This window comes from Leopardus geoffroyi, chromosome D1, assembly GCF_018350155.1.
Source record: "Leopardus geoffroyi isolate Oge1 chromosome D1, O.geoffroyi_Oge1_pat1.0, whole genome shotgun sequence".
Lineage (NCBI taxonomy): Eukaryota > Metazoa > Chordata > Mammalia > Carnivora > Felidae > Leopardus > Leopardus geoffroyi.
In genome coordinates, this window is record NC_059329.1 from 73,645,084 (window position 1) to 73,667,450 (window position 22,367).

General features: G+C 41.0%; 1 protein-coding gene and 1 non-coding gene across 2 annotated transcripts; one reads left to right on the forward strand and one right to left on the reverse strand.

Annotated features, from left to right (window-relative positions):
* Positions 1-3,830: 3,830 nt before the first annotated feature.
* NCR3LG1 (natural killer cell cytotoxicity receptor 3 ligand 1) lies at positions 3,831-21,426 on the forward strand. The gene is made up of 5 exons (XM_045484666.1): positions 3,831-4,040; positions 6,282-6,629; positions 17,079-17,393; positions 18,939-19,032; positions 21,318-21,426. The coding sequence occupies exons 1-4, from the start codon at positions 3,929-3,931 to the stop codon at positions 19,025-19,027; spliced, it is 864 nt and encodes a 287-aa protein (XP_045340622.1). The 5' UTR covers positions 3,831-3,928; the 3' UTR covers positions 19,028-19,032; positions 21,318-21,426.
* On the reverse strand, positions 5,368-5,500 carry LOC123602808. Its single transcript, XR_006714578.1, has one exon. It is a non-coding gene; the product is annotated as a small nucleolar RNA SNORA72 (small nucleolar RNA).
* Positions 21,427-22,367: the final 941 nt, after the last annotated feature.

The window sequence follows — 22,367 nt, forward strand, 5'->3', positions numbered from 1 at the left end:
AAACCACATTTGCAGAAAGAGCTAGTTAGGCAAGCAGGCAGTCACTTATAGAGGGGTTTCTGAACACTGTGGAGAGTAATTCTAATCCTGAAGAAAATTTCTGACTCATTTATAGAGCTCCTGACACCTCTTCCACAGAGTGAACCAGCTTGTGAGCAAATGCATAGTATTCAGACTCTGATGAATGTCCCTTTGTCCAATTCTTTAGCTTTTTTTTGTACCTTCCTTAAATAATAATAGTTTTTTCCGATTCTGTGTCTCCCTCTCTCTCTGCCCCTCCCCCGTTCATGCTCTGTCTCTCTCTGTCCCAAAAATAAATAAACGTTGAAAAAAAAAAAAATTTAAATAATAATAGTTTAAAAAAATATTTTGTGCATTCCAGCAGACATTTTGTGTCTTACGGTTGTTAATAAAGGAGAAAAATATTTTTTGTAATAGACCAGGACATGAATTTGGCAATCTCTGAGTAAAAGAGAAGTAGCCTAGTTTTTTGTATTCATTATTTTTGCCCAGATGATCTGAGGTTTAAATAAATTCTTTTCTTTCTATGAACTCTTCCCTTTTCCACTTTTGTATTGACTTTCCCACTGTTGTGTTTCTAATGCACTCCCTGAGTCACTGGAGAAAGCTTTGAGGGATGTAGAATGTTATTCGCATCACTGTCAGCTGTCTTAGAGTTTCCCTGCCTCCAGCTTTTGGGGTTTATTATCAGGCCTTTCAAAGGAATTCTGCCCTTCCCTCACAGTCCCAAACTATTCATCTTTTCTCCAAGGGAGTCTGTTGTATTACTAATTAAGATGTTGAGGTGACTTTATTAAGACAGGATTAATTTATGAAAGATTTATGTAAAAATATAATAGAGGCCAAGTATTTTATTTCAAGGACAATTTGAAGCCAGTTAATGCCCAGTAACTGTTTCATTCTTTTGTGAGGGCTCTGGTGACTTCTAGATAGTTCTGTTTGCACCTCTCTATCCAGTTTCAGGGAATAAGAATGGAAGAGCCCTGGAGGCTCATGTACTGTAGCAGAGGTGGAGGGAGGAGCCCCTTTTCAGTGAAGGTGTTTCTTTCTTTGAAGCTGTTAAGTCCAAGATCTATTAGCACACATGAAGATGGTAAGCCCTTGCAACTTTCAGTATATCCATGTACCAAGTTATATAGTCTCTAATGGAAAGATATTTTAGAAGCAATATGTGTACATTTATATGTAAGCTTGTGCCTAAAGTAGGTGTGGAGGGGAGACCATTAATTATTCTTTGTCTTCTGAAAAAAATTGTCTTCTGGAATTAAAAAGTGAAAAAAAAATTGCCCTTCCTTTTCATGAAGGAAACCAGTGCTGCATAATCCATGCTTTATCAATATTTATTATGTTTTAAAAGATACTTAAGAATGATGGCTTATACATCCTATTTTAAAGACCATTTATTTTATTTGTTATTACTAGATTTGGAGGATTTTGAAATTTTTTCAATTTAAATGTTGAATTAAAAATGTAACCTTTTATAAATACATGGCCAAAAAAGTTCTGTTAATTTTAAAGTTTGGACAGAAATTGTATTACTCTGAAGTGTACTTAGGCTTAATTCTTTTTGGCTTATTTAGAGAATTGGATCATTTAAAAAAACTGCAAATAGAGGCGCCTGGGTGGCGCAGTCGGTTAAGCGTCCGACTTCAGCCAGGTCACGATCTCGCGGTCCGTGAGTTCGAGCCCCGCGTCGGGCTCTGGGCTGATGGCTCAGAGCCTGGAGCCTATTTCCGATTCTGTGTCTCCCTCTCTCTCTGCCCCTCCCCCGTTCATGCTCTGTCTCTCTCTGTCCCAAAAATAAATAAACGTTGGAAAAAAAAAAAACTGCAAATAAATAAGTGGATTTTAATTTGGTAATCAGGAAGACACAAAGACTATACAAGTTTGTTGTATTTGAGTTTGTTTTTTGATCATACGTTGTAAAAATTCTCCCGGTGCAATATTTGTCAGAATATATTATTCTAGTCATCATTTGTATAGCTTTGTTTTTAAGTATATTAAATGTAAAATCAGAAAAACATGTAATATTTGTGGTGATTTTCTGGGGAAAAAGGTAAACTTGACAGTGTTGAAAGAATGGATTCTTTGCAAAACACTATTTTATAGAGTCATAGAGTCTTAGGGCCTTAGAGATCATGTACCAATGAGGGAATTCCTTTTCCAGCATTCCTTTTCCAGCATTCCAGCAGTATCCAGCCCCTGCTTCCAGTGATAGCATTGAAGTGGAAATCCCAGTGGTTTGCAGAGTGGTTTATTGGGCAAGTTTAGGGATTCATCAGATAACTTCCTTTGGAAGAAGTTATTTAATGATGTCAGTAATATCAGAAGAGGCTTTCTCCCCAGGTTAAGACTCCCTGGAGGAGGTACCAGTTGAGAAATAGTGTAATTTAGGATTTTAGAATTCCATAGCTGGACCTAACCTTGTAGATCTCTTACTTGTTAAAACTGTGGCCCAGAAACTGTGACCTTCACTTAGCTAGTTGGTATCAGCGTGGGCACCCTGCTCACCTCCCAGTTCTGTGCTCTTTTCACTATGCATGCTGTTCTGCAGGTGAGTGAGAATGTAAATATCTACTTAGTTACTGACAGTACCACTAAGTCTTACATTCACACCCTGCCTGATCCTGTAATTCTTACAACAGCCCTGCAGGGAAGATTTTACTATCTCACTTTTAGGGAAGTGGAAACCGAGGTAACTTGCCCACTGTCTGTCACACAATCAGTGATGATGCAGCTGGCAGTTGAGTGCAGGTCGGCCTGTGATTTTCTATAGATTACATACATTACTTTTAGTGATGTGAGGGAAAAACTAGGTAGGATCAGTGAGACTACTGGAATGCAAGATGCCGGGCATCTTACTATAGCACTGCTACTTGTGTTCTGAACTTTGTAGGTGAAACCGATTTAAAAACTGGTATGGAGGTGGTAAAACTTAGTGATCACTGAATGAACAGGTTTTGCTGGACAAAGTCAGAAGCCACTTTTTGGTTAGTAAGGGGATGGGAAATTAAGGGCTGCCTTCAGATGTTGGATATAAATTTGGCTTTCAGTTTAAGAAACTTAAGCTTTTTTTTTTTTTTTTTTTTTTTTTTTTTTTAGTAATGTAAGTTTATTTTGTGGATGGTAAGGGCAGTTCACCCTGTGGCAACCTACCCACACTCTGGCACTGCGTTAGTTAACTTCCACCACACGGAGGGGGCGCCCAGCTTCACTTTACAAAGTGAACCTGGGCTCCTGAGGTGGCTCAGTCCGTGAAGCCTGGGACTTCAGCTCAGGTCATGGTCTCATGGTCGGTAGGTTCCAGTCCCTTGCAAGGGGCTCTGCACTGACAGCTCGGCGCCTGGAGCCTGCTTCAGATTCTGTGTCTCCCTATCTCTCTGCCCCTCCCCTGCTTGTGTTTTTTCTCTCTCTTTCTCAAAGTAAATAAACATAAAAAAAAAAAAAAAAGAAAAAAACAGAAACAAAACAAAGTGAACCAGAGGCTGACCTGAAGCCCCCGCCGTAAGACACCTCCCCGCCCAAGGCGGTAACCTCTGCCGCCCAAGGCTGGGTTCCCCCGGCTCTCCTGCGCCATGGCGGGGCTGTAGCCGAGCACATGGCTCCTTACAAGTGTTCAACGTAAAGAGAGCAGCCAGCCAGACCCACTTCGCAGACAAGCGGAAGGGACTCATAGGCCTAGGAGGTGCGGGCTCGCCTTTACTTAAGCCCTTTCGCGGGCTTGCGGGCTTGCGGGCTCGCGGGCTCCGGGGCGGCGGGCTGCAGTCCCGCCCACTCAGTGTCTCTGTTGCTGAGGGCGGGTTGAGTTACGTAGGGGAAGCTTCTGGAGACAGCTTAGTAGGCGGACCCGGGCTCCGGCCGGTCCTTTGAGCAAGTGGTCGCAGCCAAATCGCGCGTGGCAGTGGACATGGCTCACGGGTCGGAAGGCCGTGTGTCGCGGGGCTGCAAGCTGCCTCTCCTGCTCCTTAATGTGTCTCTGCCTCTACTTCTGTTCCTGTGGCATTCGCCGCCCAGCGCAAGTAGGCCCGCTGCGCCCGGAGAGAGGGGGGGGTCTGGGGGGGGGGGCGGCTGGGTGTGTGAGGTAGGCGGAGGTGGGGGGGGTGGAGGCAGGGTGGGATGGGTAGGCAGGATGGGGTGCTGGCCGCGCGGCAGCCCCCTCACCGGTCCGCGACAGCAGGAGTCCCGTCCTGTCCGAGATCCGTAGCCGCTCCGGGCTCTAACGAGCTCCGGGAGCTCTCCTCTGAAATTTCGAGTTCGTTTCCTCATTCATTACTGTACTGTCGGCTGCTGTGTGCAGAGTCGGCCCTTGTAAAAACCTGGGGAGGGGGGCCTCCTTTGATTCTATGCTCTGAATGCTCTGTGAATTTCAGAGCCTCTTGCATCATTTTGCTACAGCTGAGAAGACAAACAAAGGGGGAGGAAGTGGAATAAAAACCACTCCACTTGCTTATCCCACGTGTTGTCCGGGAGGCATCTTCACTTTACTGAAAAGTCTGCCGAGAGTGAGGGGAACGTTTTAACCTCGTGGTGATATTCAAACCTTCTCTTTTACTTTTTGGGGGGTGGAGGGGGGAGGGACACTGATGGATGTTTCTGTCTAATTATCGAACAGGACACCAGAAGGCTGAAAGGCATATAAAGAGATGTTTAAACTCATTACTAATCATGGAATAGAAGTTAACACAGTAAAATATCACTTGACGCTTACTAGACTGGCCAGAGTAGGCCAGGCTGTGCCAAGTGGTGGTGGGTGGATGGTTAGGGATGTGGGAATTTCGGAGACCATCTGAGTGTCCATCCTTGGGGCTGTACATGAGCCAAATGTGGATTTGCATATAGAGAACTTGTCAACAACTTCAACCAATGGACTAGCCGTACACATAGCAGTGAGAGGATCTTGAAACCGTGCCAGAAGCAGAAACAGTAACGTAACTCCATAGCATTTTCATAAGTTTGAGAAACAAAACAAGGCAGTTTTAAAGAGAACAAAAATGTAAGCATTAAACATCTTAGAATGGGTGCCTGTTGTGGGAGGGAGCTAGAAATAAAAAATAATAAATAGTATTTCTATATACTTGCAATGAGCAATCCAAAAATAAAATTAAGAGAAAAGTTCTATTTATGAATCCATCAGAAAGAATAAAATACTTAGGAATAAGTTTAACAAAAGGAGCACAAAACTTTTACTCTGAAAACTATATGCTTTTTTAGTTTTATAATTCATTGAATGGCAACTGGTAATCATCAAGTTATCAATTGTTATCTTTAAAAGTGATTACACTAGCTTTGCTATCATTTCTCAAGGATACCTAGACTTACAGATATTTCCCACATAAGATGCATCATATGAATCACCAGCATTGATAAAACCAGATCCAGGGAAAGAACTAAGTTTGGGGAGACATGCATGATCTTAATATAGCAAATGTTTAGCCTGTCTTGATTATTTACAAAATGAGAACAGCAGGAATATTTGCTGTTGAAAAATTTTAAAGAAGATCTAAAGTGAAATGGAAAAATTATCCCATCCTAAGTTTTTTTAGGCCGCCTAACAAATACCTTAGACTAAGTGGCTTAAACAACAGAGATTTATTTCTCACAGTTCTGGAGGCTGGGAAGTCCACCATGTAGGTGCTGACTGAATTGGGTCCTGGTGAGGGGCCTCTTCCTGACTTGTAGAGGAATACCTTCTTACTTTATCCCCTGGTGCTGAGAAAGAGATCTCTCTGCCTGTCTCTTATTAGGACACTAATCCCATTTACGAGGGCTTCACCTTTGTGACCTAATCACCTCCCAAAGGCCCCACCTCCAAGTACCATCACACTGGGGGTTAGGCTTCAACTGTGTGAAATTTGGAGGGACACAAACATTCATTCCATAGTACATCCCCAAAACACATTTATGGGTTGGAAGACAACATTATTAAGATGGTAGTACTCCCCAAATTGCTACACATTCAGTGCAATTCATGTTAGAATCTCGGCTGAGTTCTTTGTAGAAATTGATAAACTGATTCTAAAATTCCTCTGAAATTGCAAGGGACATAGAATATTGAAAACAATCTTGAAAAAGAAGAACAAAGTTGAACACTCTTATGTGGGTTAATGCAGGGCCGTGAACTAAGAGCGTCTGTACCTGAAACACCCCCTTCCCCTCACAAAAAAAGGGATTTGTTTCCATTTATGTGGTAGTGTTTGAGAGTATCAGGCCTATGTTTTTTTCCAACAGCCTCCCATAACTGAATTCTCTTATTGCCACAGGTTCCCTGCATGTGAAGATGTCAGGGACAACTCAGACTGTGCTCTTGAATGACAATGCCACTATTTTCTGCCAAGTCTATGGTGACCCCTCCCCAAACATAACCATTATGGGTGTCACCTGGTTTTGGAAGAATCCAGGGTCTGCAACAGAAGTTAAGCTATTTGAGTTTTTTGGAGGCCAACAAATGACAGGTCGACCTGGAGCCATGGTGCCTCTTAAGAGTTTGGAGAGTGGGAATGCCTCACTGCAGCTGCCAGGGATCCAGCTGAGGGAAGCAGGAGAGTACCGATGTGAGGTGGTGATCACCCCTCACAAAGCAGTGGGACAAGTCAAGCTGGAGGTTGTGGGTGAGTTCCCTGGGGACAGGGCCCTGTGGTTTCCGTGGTACTGCGGCTTGGGGTGGAGTTGTGGCTGGGCCAGATGGAGCAGAGGTTTAGAACATGCCTATGAGTCAGACAGATGGGTTTGACAGCCGAACAGTGTTGGGCAAGTTACTAATCACATAGAACCTCTATTAATCACATAGAACCTCTTTCTGAACAAATGTAATAGTACCTGCCTGGGAGGTTTATTGTGGGGAAGAGTCTATGAAAAATTCAGGTAACATGCTTAGTATAATGTATGGCCCACTGTAAGTGCTCAGTGAAAGACAGCTATATAAGTTATGATATAATTTACTTAGTGTATGGATGGTGAGTGTTTACTGCAGAGGTGTCTCTGAAAGGTAGCCGGGAAAGGAGTGAGATAGAAAGGGTTCCATAGATCTGAATCCTGTTTTATTTTTTTTTTCAACGTTTATTTATTTTTGAGACAGAGAGAGACAGAGCGTGAACGGGGGAGGGTCAGAGAGAGGGAGACAGAATCCGAAACAGGCTCCAGGCTCTGAGCTGTCAACACAGAGCCCGACATGGGGCTCGAACTCATGGACCGCGAGATCATGACCTGAGCCGAAGTCGGCCGCTCAACCGACTGAGCCACCCAGGCGCCCCTGAATCCTGTTTTAGCTTTGCTGCTTCCAAACTGGGTGATTGGGCCAGTCACTTAACATTTTTGGACCTGAATGTTCCCCTGCACAAAATGGGGTGATAAATCACACCTGTCTCATGATGTTCTGAGGATTACATAACATAATGCATGAACATGCCCAGCTGGGTGCTGGTGTGAGGTAGGTGCCCAGTGAAGACTTGCAGCAACAGCCACACTGTCCACCAAACACCTCTTTGAGCTCTCCTCTGTTATGATTGGTCTGATCATATGTAGATGAGCTTTGGGGGGTGTATTTGTTTGCTGGGGTTTGCCATAACAAAATACCACTGACAGGTGGCTTAAATGACAGAAATTTATTTTCTCACAACCCTGGAGTCTAGCAGTCTGAAATGAAGGTATCCGTGGGGTTGTTTTTTTCTGAGGGCTTTTTGCTTGGCTTGTAGATGGCCATCTTCTCCCTGTGTCTTCAGTGTTCTTCCCTTTGTGCATGTGTGTCCTACTCTTTCCTTCTTGCAAGTACATTGGTCATATTAGTCTAGGGCCCAACCTAATGATCTCATTGTAACTGAGTTACCTAAATAAAGACCCTATTTCCAAATATAGTCACAGTCCGAGGCACTGGGGTTAGGACTTCAGCATATGAATTTTGAGAGGCCACAATTCAGCCTATAAAAGGGGGACAGCGTCTATGAGCCTTCCCAAAATTGTACTTAGGACTTTTAATATTTTATACATATTAGTTTGGGGGATGAGAATGTTAAGTTAGGATTCATTTCCTCTGCAACTGACAGAAAGCTTAAAAGCATTTAAAAAATTAATAGGTTTTATTTTTTACAATAGCTTTAGATTGACAGAAAAATTGCAAAGATAGTACAGAGTTTTCATATCACTCCCATGTCTGCACACCACTTTCCCTATTATTAACATCTTGCATTAGTATGGTATATTTGTTACAAATAATGAGCCAATATTGATAATTATTATTATTAATTAAAGTCCATAGTTTATTCAGATTTCCTTAACTTTTAATCTGATGTCTTTTTTTCTGTTCCAGGATCCCATCCAAAATACCACAATACATTTAGTTGTTATGTGTCCTTAGGCTCCTCTTTACTGTCACAGTTTCACAGACTTTTCCTTGTTTTGGCAACCTTGATATTCTGAGGAGTAATGGTCAGGTATATCATAGGATGCCGCTCTATTGGCATTTCCTGCTATTTTTCTCATAATTCACTGGAGTTATGGTTTTGGGGGAGGAAGATCACAGAGGTAAAGTGCGATTTTCATCCCATCCCATTTTTTTGAATGATTTATGACTCTTGGTGTTGACCTTAATCATCTAGCTTTAGTATTTGTCTGGTTTTTCCCCTATAAAGCTACTCTCCTCTCCTCTTTGTCATCTTATAGTCTTTGAAAGGAAGTCACTCTATGCAGCGCACATTTAAGCTGTGGTAAATTATGCTCCCCCTCCTTTAGAGTGGAGTAGTTACATAATTTATTTGGGATTCTTCTGCACAAGAGATTTCTCTCTTCTCCCTCACTTATTTTTTTTTTTTTTCAACGTTTATTTATTTTTGGGACAGAGAGAGACAGAGCATGAACGGGGGAGGGGCAGAGAGAGAGGGAGACACAGAATCGGAAACAGCCTCCAGGCTCTGAGCCATCAGCCCAGAGCCTGACACGGGGCTCGAACTCACGGACTGCGAGATCGTGACCTGGCTGAAGTCAAACGCTTAACCGACTGCGCCACCCAGGCGCCCCTCTCCCTCACTTATTAATCTAAATTTATTGATGTCAGTTTGGACTCAGGATATTTATTTTGTACTTTAGGTTATAATTTCATACAACTTTATTTTATTGCTCAAATTGTTCCTGCTTTGGCCATTGGGAGCATTTTCAGTTGACTCTTGTGTCTCTTTGACATACTCTCATCATTGTGGGGTTTTGTTTTGATCTAAGCACTTCCTTACTTTCTGGCACTAGAAGATGCTCCAGGATCATCTTGTGTATTTCTTGTCCCATTCCTAGAATCAGCCAATTATTCAAGGAATTCTCTCTGGTTCTTTTGATTGGAAAATATGTTAGAAACCAAAATGCGGGCACTAGATACGCTTGTCCCCACTGGGATATCATTGCTTCTGGGCCCTCTGAACTGACAGAGCAAATAAATATGTGTATGTATACTAATCTGTGTATATACAAAAATCTGTAAGAATTTCTATTTTTAACCATCTGTGTCTATTTTTATTTTAATATAGTAGTTCTTAATGTTATCCCTAACTTTAATCTATTACCATATGAATCATTCTAGCCTCCTTCTTTTGCATATTTGTGAAACCCACTTCAGCAGTAAGAAACCTGGCTCCCATCGTCCTCTTGTCTATTTACTTAATTGTTTAATTCTAGTATATGTCTACAGCCATATCAGAATTGTTAACTTGTACCGTACCCCCATGAGAAACAACATTATCACCCAGGGTATAGTACTTGCAATTCATCTTGCCTTTGTTCTTGTAGACTCCATTTATTTCAGAAGTTCCATAGGTCAGCACCTTTCCTCTGTCCCTTGCAGCGAGGCTCTTTCGTACATTTGTAGTACACTTAGATTTGTTGTTACAGTGTACCTTCTCTCTTTTTGGGGATTCCTTGAACTCTTAAATGGTTTATTTAAAATTTGCATACCTTAAGGTTCACTCTTTGTGTTTCTAGTTCTGTGAGTTTGACATATATGTTACAGTATCACAGAATAGTTTTCACTGCCTCTGCTTCACCTATTTGCCCCTCCCCCTAGACCCCTTACACCACTAATCTTTTTACTGTCCCCATAGTTTTGCCTTTTCTACAATATTATATAATTGAATTGGAATCATCAGTATGAAGCCTTTTCAGATGGGCTTCCTTCACATAGCAATATACATTCAAGATTCCTCCATGTCTTTTTTTTGTTGTTTGTTATTTTGGTGGCTTGATAGCTCATTTATTTTTATCACTGAAAAATATTCCATTGTATGGATGTGCCATAGTTTGTTTATCCATTCAACTATCGAAAAATATCTTGATTGTTTCCAGTTTTTGGCAATTAGGAATAAAGCTGCCATAAACATTCAGGTGCAGGTTTTTATGTAGACATAATTTTTCATCTCAATTGGGTTAATACCCAAGAGTGTGATTGCTGGATCATATGTTAAGACTATGTTTAAACTTGTAAGAAACTGCCAGTTCTTCCAGAGTGACTGTATCATTTTGCATTTCTACCAGTCATGAATGAGAGTTCCTGTTGTTCTATATCCTCATCAACATTTGGTATCGTTAATTTTTTTGTATTTTAGCTATTCTAGTAAGTGTGTAGTGATATCTCATCTGTTGTTTTAATTTGTAATTCCCTAATGACATGTGATGTTGAGGATCTTTCTATTTGCTTTTTTGTCCTCTGCATATCTTCTTTTGAAAGATACTTGTTTAGATCTTTTGACCATTTTTCAGTTGGGTCCTTTGTGTCCCAGTTGTTGAGTTTTAAGAATCCTCTGTTATGTTATTTATTTATTTTTTTGAGTTATCTGTATATTTTAGATACAAATCCTTTACCAGATATGTGTTTTGCAAATATTTTCTCCCAGTCTGTGGCCTGTTTTTTCATTTTCTTAACTGTGTTTTGCAGAGCAGAAGTTCTAAATTTCAGTAAAGTCCAACTTACTGATTTTTTGCTTTCATGGATTATGCTTTTGGCATTGTATCTAAAAGCATATCACCAAACTCAAGGCCGCCTAGAGTTTCTTTTATGTTATCTTTCTAGACATTTTATAGTTTTATGTTTAGGTCTGTGATACATTTTGAGTTAATTTTTGTGAAAAGTATAAAATGTGTGTCTAGATTCCATGTGCAAACTTTGTGCATATGATGTCTAGTTGTTCCAGCCTATTTGTTGAAGATTATCTTTTCTCCATTGAATTACTTCTGTTCCTGTGTCAAAGATCAGTTAAATACATTTGTGTGGGTCTTTTTCGGGGCTCTCTATTCTGTTCTGTTGGTCTGTTTGTCTATTCTTTCACCAATACCATGTTCTATAGATTATTGTAGTTTTACAGCAAGTCTTTAAGTAAGATTGTGTTAGTCATCAAATTTTGTTGTTCCTTTTCAGTATTGTGTGAGCTATTCTGGACCTTTTGCCTATCCTTATAAACTTGAGAATCAGTTTGTCAGAATCCACAAAGTACTTTCTGGGCTTTTGATTACATTGAATCCATAGATCAAGGTGGGAAGAATTGATGCCTTAACAATATTGATTCTTCTTTTCCATGAACACAGAATATCCTTTCATTTATTTAGATTTTTGATTTCATTCATCAGAATTTTCTAGTTTTCTTCATGTAGATTCTGTACGTATTTTGTTAGATTTAAACCTAAATATTTCTTTTTAGGTTTAAAGAAATTTTAAGGGGGCAGACAGGGCACTAATTTAAATGGTATTGGGTTTTTAATTTGAACTTCCAATTGTTTGTTGCTTGTGTATTAGAAAGCCATTGACTTTTTTTTTTTTAATTTATATCCAAATTGGTTAGCATATAGTGCAACAATGATTTCAGGAGTCGATTCCTTAATGCCCCTTACCCATTTAGCCCATCCCCTCTCCCACAACCCCTCCAGTAACCCTCTGTTTGTTTTCCATATTCAAGAGTCTCTTATGCTTTGTCCCCCTCCCTGTTTTTATATTATTTTTGTTTCCCTTCCCTTAGGTTCATTTGTTTTGTCTCTTAAAGTCCTCATATGAGTGAAGTCATATCATATTTGTCTTTCTCTAATTTCACTTAGCATAGTACCCTCCAGTTCCATCCCCGTAGTTGCAAATGGCAAGATTTCATTCTTTTTGATTGCCGAGTAATACTCCATTGTATATATATACCACATCTTCTTTATCCATTCATCCATTGATGGACATTTGGGCTCTTTCCAGAAAGCCATTGACTTTTATATATTAACCTTGAATCCTGCAGTCTGCTGCTGCTGTAATCACTTATTAGTTCTAGGGTTTAAATATTTTTTTGGTGCAGTGTTGGGGATTTTTCTATATAAACCTTGTGTCTGAGAACAGACAGTTTTATTTCTTCCTTCTTAATCTGTAGATCTTTTATTTTCTTCTCTTGCCCTTTTATACTAGCTAGGACTTCCATCACAATATTGAATAGGAGTGGTCAGAAGAGATAGCCCTGCTTTGTTCCTGTCTTTAGTTTCTCACCATTCAGTGTGATGTTAGCTGTAAGTTTTTTGTAGATGTTCTTTTTCAAGTTGAGAAAGTTCCCCTTATCCTAGTTTCCTGAGAGTTTTTAACATGAATGGGTGTTGGATTTTGCCAAATCCTTTTTTTGCATAATTGATATGATCATGTAATTTTTCTTCTTTAGTCTGTTGATGTGATGGATTATATTAATTGACTTGAATGATGAAACAGTCTTGAATACCTGGAATAAATCCCACTTAGTCGTGGTGTATAATTATTTTTATACATTATTGGGCTCAATTTGCTAATATTTTGTTGAGGACTTTTGCATTTAGTGTACTGAAACATATTGGTCTGTAGTTTTCCTTTCTTGTAATGTTTTCATCTGGTTTTGGGATTACTGTATTACTGGGCTTATAGAATGAGTTAGGATGTGTTGCCTCTAATTGCTAGAAGAAATTGTAAAAAATTGGTATCATTATTAATTTAAATGTTTGGTAGAATTCACCATTGAAACCATTTGGGCCTAGTGCTTTATTTTTTTGAGGTTATTAATTATTGATTAAATTTCTTTAATAGATGCAGGCCAATTCAAATTATCTATTTTTTCTTGTGTGAATCTTGGTAATTTTTGTCTCTCAAGGAATTGGTCCATTTTATTCAAGTTATTATATATGTGGGCATAATGGTGCTCATAATGTTCCTTTATTATCCATCTGTTCATGGCATCAGTAGTGATCCCTCTTTCATCTATATTAGTACTTTATGTCTTCTCTGTTTTGTTCTTAGTTAACCTAGAAGCTTATCGATTTTAGTAATCATTTCAAAGCCACAGTTTATGGTTTCATTGATTTTCTCCATTGATTTCCTGTTTTCAGTTTCATTGTTTTCTGCTTTAAATTTTGATATTTCTTTTCTTCTGCTTGTTTTAGGCTAAACTGCTCTTCTTCCTCTAGCTTCTGAAGGTGGAAGCTTATTAATTAAGATAGTTGATTTTATATTTCTCCTCTTTTCTTTTTAAAAAAATTTTTTTTTTCAACGTTTATTTATTTTTGGGACAGAGAGAGACAGAGCATGAACGGGGGAGGGGCAGAGAGAGAGGGAGACACAGAATCGGAAACAGGCTCCAGGCTCTGAGCCATCAGCCCAGAGCCCAACGCGGGGCTTGAACTCACGGACCGCGAGATCGTGACCTGGCTGAAATCGGACGCTTAACCGACTGCGCCACCCAGGCGCCCCTCTCCTCTTTTCTAAAATATGTATTCAATATTATACACTCCACTCTAGGCATTTCTTTTGTAGCACCTGCAAATTTTCATAAGTAGGATTTTCATTTTAATTTCATTTGGTTCAAAATATTTTAAAATTTCTCTTGAGACTTTTTCTTTGACCCATATATTATTTAGAATAGAAATGATTTATTCTCCAAGTAATTTGGAATTTTTGGAGCCATCCTTCTGCTTATTTATATCTGGATAGCTCCATTGTGGTCTGAGAATATATCCTGCATGATTTCTATTTTTTAAAATGTTTAAAGATGTAGTCTATGAGCTAGAATGTGATTTATCTTGGTGAGTGTTCCACATGAACTTGAGAATAATGTATATTCTGCTGTTGGATAAAGTATCCTATTAATTAATTCAGTCCAGATGATTGGTGGTGCTATTCCTTTCAACTCTTTTCTTACTGCTTTTCTGCTTGCTGGTCTATCAATTAATGAAAGATGAGTGTTAAAATCTCCAACTATAATTGCAGATTTGTCTATTTGTCCTTGTAGTTCTTTCAGTTTTTGCCTCAGGTATTTTGACATTCTGTTGTCAGGTGCATACAAGTTGAGGATTTTTAGGTCTTCTTGAATAATTGATCCCTTTTTCACTAAGTAATGTCTCTTTTTATCCCTAATAAAAATTTTGTTGTTGTTGTTCTGAAGGCTTCTTTTATTTTTTATTTTATTTTATTTTTTCAACGTTTATTTATTTTTGGGACAGAGAGAGAGACAGAGCACGAACGGGGGAGGGGCAGCGAGAGAGGGAGACACAGAGTCGGAAACAGGCTCCAGGCTCTGAGCCATCAGCCCAGAGCCTGACGTGGGGCTCGAACTCCCGGACCGCGAGATCGTGACCTGGCTGAAGTCGGACGCTTAACCAACTGCGCCACCCAGGCGCCCCTGAAGGCTTCTTTTAAATTCACAGTTACTCTAGCTTTCTTTGGGTTAGCATTAGTATAGTGTGTCTTTCTCAATCCCTTTGATTTAAACCTATCTGTTTAAACCTGTCTTCATATTGAAAGTGGGTTTCTTATAGAAAACATGTAGGTGAGTCTTTTGTTTTTTATCCACTCTGATAGTCTCTGTCTTTTAATTAATATGTTTAGACCATTCATTTAAAGTGATTATGTATGTAGTTGGATTAGTATGTACCATTCTATTTGGTGAACTTGTTCTTTGCTTCTTTTTTTTTTTTTTAACCTTTCTCTCCCCCTCTTTTAAAAAAAATTTTTTTTAGGTTTATTCATTTTTCAGAGACACAGAGAGACAAAGCATGAGTTGGGGAGGGGCAGAGAGAGAAGGAGATATGGAATCTGAAGCAGGTACCAGGCTCTGAGCTGTCAGCTCAGAACCTGATGCGGGGCTGGAACCTGCAGACCATGAGATCATGACCTGAGCTGAAGTCAGACACTTAACAGACTGAGCCACCCAGGCGCTTCTCTCTCTCTCTCTCTCTCTCTCTCTCTCTCTCTCTCTCTCTCTTTCTCTCTCTTTCTCTTTATTGTAAAATATGTTTATTGATGATAAAACTTCTATAATTTACTACTGGTACTTGATGTTACAAATGTTAGGGTCTTTGAGATATGTAGGATCCTTGTAATGTAACTGGCATAAAAACCCCATGATTTGAGCTCTCCTAATCACTTTTGTGATTTCTGTTTCTTCCCACAAAGACCAGTCCTATGCCTTTCATAAATGCATCCAGTAAATGGAGAAATAAGCTGGGACAAAAACTGTACATTCTTTTAATCTACATGTTTTCCACACAAGATACATTTTTTAAGAGGCTCCTTGTAAGGATTTTCCGCTGGAATGGGCAGGTCCTCATTGCTGGCTACCTGTTTTCTTTGAGTTTCCCTCCTAGAATAGATTTGGTGCCTTGTAGCTCTCTAGGTTTTCCTCTACTGTTATCACCCTGGAGCCCCATTGCTGTGGTAATAAAGTGTTGCTGAGGGGAAACAGTGGATCTTACCATTAAAGCTCATTCTTGGAGACCTGTAAGCCCCTAGGCTGTGACCTTTAGAAGTGTCCCTAGGTGAGACCTGAAGGCTAGAGGGGGCTAAAGTTGGCTAATCATCTTTACCCCAGGTCAGAGAAGGCTGGCAGTCTTTTCTCTTGAGAGCATCCTTTGTTACGGATATTGCACTGGGTATATTTTTAAATACCTTTCCTCTCCCCTGAAACAGGAGGGGATTTTTTCTTGAATCTTCACTGTGAGAACCTGGTGGTGTTCCTGGTGGTACAACCAATGAAAGAATGGTGGCCGCCATGAGACTGAGCCCCCCCCCCCCCCCCCAGGAGTTTCTTACTCTCATCCTTTAGAGATTTGTCAAGAGTTGCTACTTAAGTGCTTCTACTGGTTTATGGCTCTGGTATCTGCTTACGGTGCCATGATCTTGGCCGCGATTCTCTCAATCTGCCTGTCTAGTTTTCAGGGTGCTGGTTTGCCTTGTCACCTCAATTCTCTGATGGATCTAAGAAAACTTGTTGATGTGCAGTTTGTTCATCTTGTTACGACTTCCAGGGTCTTCGCATGTTAGAAGGGAAACCAGAAGTCAACGATGACTTTTAAAAAAGGTAGTTTATTGTCTTTCACACAACTGTAGCCAACCCAAGGCAGGTGAGGAAGTTTTGTGACCTTAGGGGACCCAGGATCCTTTTATCTTACCACTTTGCCATTCTCAACAGGTAGCTTCCACCTTGAGTTTGGAAGTGGTTTCTCTGTCTCTAGTCATCAGGTGGTATTCCAGCCATTCTGCAGGAAGGAGGAAGGGGGAGAGGAAGAGAAGGGCACAGTCCTTTTCTTTTCTTTTCTTTTCTTTTCTTTTCTTTTTTAAAAAAAAAAATTTTTTTTTTGGCACAGTCCTTTTCTCTAAGATACCCTTGTTATTTAAGGATACTTCCAGAAAGTTGCTCTCATCACTTCTGATTACAACTAAATTACTAGACCCTAAGTTCATATGGCTACATGGAGGTTGAAAGATGTAGCTTTAATTTGGATATGTCATTGAAGATTGGAAATTGGCCATTAGCAGTCTCTACCACAGCAGTGTTCCAAGCCTCTCCTCAGATTTTTACAGGTGTCTATGTAGGATACAAAGTAGCTTAAGAAACTCTGCTCTGTAAAATTGCTGTGAGAGTAGGGAGCCATAGCATATCAGCTGACACTGAAACCAACATTCCCAGAATATTTAGCCTGAGCAGAATCCCATTCAGTATGCTCACCTTTCCTAAAGGCTTGCTGAATATTAGGATTGTTATTGGGGCATTGGGTTGATAGTAATCTAGTCCCTACCTACCCTCAAAGTATGACTTCTCTCTTGGCAGCTTTCCCAGTCAGCAGCTTGTTTCCAGAGCAAGCCATAGTGAAAGAAAAGCAAGAAACCCTTATTTTGTGTATGTCAAGTGGGTTCCACCTTGACAACATTACTATTACGTGGAAAAAATTATCCCAGAAGGATCCTCAGGAGGTTTTTGAAGGCATCATCACTAATCACACCATCGAGAATGGTATGTTTAATGTCACTAGCTTCTTGATGCTGAAGCCCTCTCTGGAAGACAATATGACCATCTACCAGTGTGTGATATATCACAAATCCTTGCCTACCCCTCAGAAGCTCAATTTCACCTTGACTGTGATAGGTAAGCAACCTCTTGAACATTTCTCTTACTCTTCACCTTGAGGTCAGGTAACATAAAACTTTGGTTCCCAGGCAGTCCCTAAGGGAAGATTGGGGGCCAGTAGGGAAGATAGAAAGCTTGGTATGGCATAGCTCAGCCCTAGAGTCAGCAGTCCAGACTAGGTCTCTTAAGCCAGGGCAGATAGTCTAGGAGGTGGAGAGTGGTGACAAAAGTTCTCAGATGAAAACAGGGCTCCTTGTTAGCCATGGCAGTTTAAGTGACCTGGGTGGTCTATATGGCTTGGGGTGTGAAGCTTGCTAGCTACAAGGAGAATGGGCATAGGATCCTGTCCGTGTCCTCTGAGGATAAGGGTCTATCAGGGGCCAGGGACCCAGCCCTGCCAGCAACTCTTCTGCTCAGGCCCCAGGTCCACTGCAAACCGTTGGCTGGTAGAGGCTGAGTCAGTTCTGCCTTATGGATTGTGCCCAGGATGGGGAGGCCATAGTGGAGTGGTCCTGCAGGAGCCCAGCACTTTCCCCGGGCATATTGGATCCTTAGCTCAAGATCTACAACTCACTATAGAATCCTTCCTGCTGGTGGAATGAGGTCCATTGAGCACATATCTTGGCTTCCTTGGTCACAGCTCTGGTCCTGGGTGGGTATGACCGTTCTGATTAGATGCATCTGCCTGGAGCTATGAGGGGTAAAGAAGGCAGGGTCTGACAAGGAGCCCTGTGGGATGTGGTCTGGGTGTGCTAGATGGGCACTGGGATGGTCCTGGAGGGAGAGAGGAATGGTTCTTGGAAGTAAGGGCTAGGAATGTGTGTATGGGTGGTGTGTGAAGGGATGTGTACAGGGTATGTGTGGGGCATGGGGAGTATGAAATTGAAACACGCTTCGTGTGTATCGAATAAGGGGTTTGTCTGCATCATATGTATGTCTGAGTCCATTCAGGTTGCTATAACAATTTGCCACAGATTGGGTGGCTTAAAAACAACAGATCTTTATCTTTCACAGTTCCAGAGGCTGAAAGTTTGCAATGGTTGTGCCACCATGGTTGGGTGAGGACTCTCTTCTGGGTTGCACACTTCTTATTGTATCCTCACTTGGTGGAAGGGATGAGGGAGCTCTCCAGGGCCTCTGTTATAAGGGCACTAAATCCATTCACGAGGACTCTACCGGCATGACCTAATCACCTCCCCCAAACCCTATCTCCTAATACCATCATGCTGCGCATCGGGATTTCAGTATATGAATTGGGAGGGGGGGCACACATATTCAGTCTATAGGAGTAAGGGTGTAGTAGTTTGGAAGCTTTGAACATTGCGTGGCATGTGTGTGTGCTATGTAGTGTTCAGTATTGCAGTGTTTCCTGGCAAGTGCTAAACACACTGTTTGATGGGTGGAGGTGTGTGTGATAGGAATGGAGGACGCCAAGACGCGTGGCAGAGGGTCACAGGGACAGGAAAAATGACATACAACCCCAGGTCCTAGCAGTGGTTGTGTGGTCTCTGGCTCCAGCCCTTAGGTTTCCTCTTAATGTTTTTTTCCTCTTTCCCTCTGCAGAATCTGAGAATACAGCTTCGAGTTTGAACAGTTTTTTCTACATTGCAGTCTTCTTGTCACTTGCAGTGATTTTATTATTTATCTTTTAAAAAAGGTAAGAGGCTCCAAGGCAAAGTTTAGCCCTATGTTTTGGAGTTGACTTTGGGAGTTCGGGGATTCTAGAATGCCAGTGGATGCCGTTGAGGAGTTCTTAGGATTGATATTGGTGTGTGTTTGTGGTATGTGGCTTTTCTGATGCTGCACTGATGAACTTTCTTTTCCGATCTCCATGTGGTGCTTTGTGACTCTGGGGAGACGCAGTGTAAAGCCCCTCTGCCTCTTCGTAATGTACACATCTCATTGTGAATCAAACACTTTTGGTTCAGACCAGGTTTTTGAACCATGTATGGGCTGCACTGATGTTATCACACATAGAAACTGTGGCTCAGAGGTGAGAATTCCTTCTCCCAGGTGCTGATATTTTGTTAATAGCTCAATGAGATAACCTACCACCAGATTTCATTGGTTTAACTAGGAATTTCTTTATTTTTTTATTTCTATTTTATTTTAGAGAGAGGGCGCAAGTAGGGGAGAGGGGCAGAGGGAGAGAGGGAGAATCCCAAGCAGGTTCCATGCTCGGCACAGAGCCTGATGTGGGGTTTGATCCCATGACCCTGGGATCACAACCTGAGCCTAAACCAAGAGACAGATGCTCAACTGACTGAGCCACTCAGGCACCCCTAACCTGGAATTCCTAACTCTCCCTAAGTGTTTCTGAACTAAAACATGTTTTCAAACATGTTCTTCCCTGACTATGGCCCAAATATCAAATAAAACAACTCAAACTGTAGAGGCCCAAGAGACCAATGTAAATATGTTTTTTAAAATGGTTCCACATTTAAATTGCCTTTAGTTTTTTATGGGCCTGCCAAGGCAGAATCTGTGCAGTAGCTAATACGTCTTATTATACGTGCCTTAGGAAAAATAGAATAATCAGTTAATTAAGAAAAAAGGCGGGGCGCCTGGGTGGCTCAGTCAGTTAAGCGTCCGACTTCAGCTCAGGTCACGATCTTGCGGTCCGTGAGTTCGAGCCCCGCGTCGGGCTCTGGGCTGATGGCTCAGAGCCTGGAGCCTGTTTCCGATTCTGTGTCTCCCTCTCTCTCTGCCCCTCCCCCGTTCATGCTCTGTCTCTCTCTGTCTCAAAAAAAAATAAATAAACGTTAAAAAGAAAAGAAAAAAGGCTATTTGTTTATCTAAAATTTGCCAACCGATTCATGGGATTTATTCTTTGGGTGGGACCTAGGCCAATTAGACAACTAGATATAAAGTGGTTTTCAAATGTGTCTTGTGGTATTTGTACTGTTCTCCTATTTCTTGCCTTCCTCTGACTTCTGATATCCAGGTGCTCTCATGATAACCTCACGTTTGATGATGATACTTTTTGAAAAAGAGACTCAAGCCTTTGTGACTAGCCTGGATTCTGCAATTTTGCTCCAATTTTGTTTGCAATTTTGGCTCCAAACCTTCACGCTTCCTCACATCCATGTCCTTTGCCATGTAATATTGCAGTGTCCTCCAATTATAGGCTGCTCCTTAACATTGGACTCAACCTTATGACTTGCTTTGGTCAGTAGAATGAGACCAAAGTAAAAGAGTGCCATTTCTAAGTCTAGGCCTCAAGAGACTTGGTGCATTTCCATTTGCTTTCTTTGGTGCTTCTGATGTTAGTAAGAGGAGGATGCATCCAAGTGAGCCTGTTTGGGGTGAGAGACACTGGAAGCAGAGCCTGCTGCAGGCTGAGCAACACTGGAAGTTAGGGCTAGTTGCTGTATTGGAGGCCACACTAAATCATCTAAATCAGATGACGGCCATGCAACTCCCAGACAGGTGAGCAAATCTGGCTGAGATCATCAGTACTCAACAGAGCCAACTCTCAAATGAGTGAGAGATAAATACTTTTTTTTTTTTTTCCAGAGCCACTGTGTTTTGGGTTGGCTTGTTACACAGCAAAAGCTAACTGATACAGCTCCTCATGAAGCTGAATTTTGACTAGAATGTGTGGTTGCTATGGAGATGTGCTGCTGAGACCCTTTGCAGAGAGAGCCTGCTATGGAGTGTACTCAGCCAACATGCTCCAGCTGTGTCATCTCAGGGAGCTGCTGCCGTATTTGAGCTTATGCCATGCTCTCCCTGGGAAGCCCTAGAAAATAGCTGAGAAGGCCAGGAGGCTTTGTAGTTCCCTGTTGGGGTGGCTAACACTTTCTCAGAGTTGCACTGTAGTCTGAGGCTCTTGCTACCCAATCTTCTCCTTCCTCGAACCTTCACAGATATGAGACCTGCATCATGGTCTAAAGGTTTTACCCCCATACTCATGTGCCCTCTCCCCTTTATCTTTCGCAGGCACGACCCCAAACATGTCCCTTATCCTGTGTCTTGAAAGCTTCTTCTCAAAACACCCAAACCTATACAGCAGAGACTGAGGAATTAAAATGAGGTGCTGTCATTATGATGGATTCGTGTCTTATTCACATGGAGGAACCACTAGAACATTGGAAGTTCTTACACAGAAACATCAGAAACAAGGTTTCTCAGCAAATGCATAAGTAACTGAAATTACTTTTCCTAATGGTTTTAATGGTTTGCTCAAGAGCAGACTATTCATTCTTCCTTCCTTAATAGCCTTCTGCCAATCAGCTCATCCAAGAAAAAGAAAGCAATGCTTTCCAAAGAAGACATACAGATAGCCAACAGATACATGAAAAGGTGCTCAACATCACTAATTATCAGAAAGACAAGAAACAACAAGTATTGGTGAGGATGTGGAGAAAAGGGAGCCCTAGTGCACTATTGGTGGGAATGAAAATTGGTCAGCCACAATGGAAAACAGAACAGAACAGTTCTATCTGAAAATAGAACTACCATATGACCCAGCAATTCAACTTCTGGGTATTTGAAGAAAATGAAAACACTAACTCTAAAAGATATATGCGCCCCTATGTTCACTGAAGTATTATTTACAATAGCCAAGATACAGGAACAAGTGTCCATTAATAGATGAATGGATAAAGAAAATGTTATACCTGTGTCACACACGCACACACACACACACACACACACACACACACACACACATCTAAAATGAAATATATATGTATATATAAATGGAATATATAATATATATGTAAAAAATATATATAAAATTCTATTAACATATAGTGTAATTTATTCCTTTTGGAATTTTATTCACCCTTGCAAGAAGAGTGAAATCTTGTCATTTGCAACAATATGCATGAAACACCTTGAGGGTGTTATGCTAAGTGAAATAAGTCAGACCGAGAAAGACAAATACCGTATTATCTCACATGTGCAATCTAAAAACCAAAACCCAAGCTCATCAATAACAGAACACAATGGTGGTTTTCAGGGTGGGGTGGGGTGGATGAAACGGGT

Bases quoted from the DNA above. Each gene is read 5' to 3' on its own strand.
- NCR3LG1 (XM_045484666.1), top strand. From the start codon at position 3,929: ATGGCTCACGGGTCGGAAGGCCGTGTGTCGCGGGGCTGCAAGCTGCCT. The intron at 4,041-6,281 runs GTAGGCCCGCTG...TTATTGCCACAG, and splicing joins GCATTCGCCGCCCAGCGCAA to GTTCCCTGCATGTGAAGATG. The intron at 17,394-18,938 runs GTAAGCAACCTC...TTCCCTCTGCAG, and splicing joins TTTCACCTTGACTGTGATAG to AATCTGAGAATACAGCTTCG.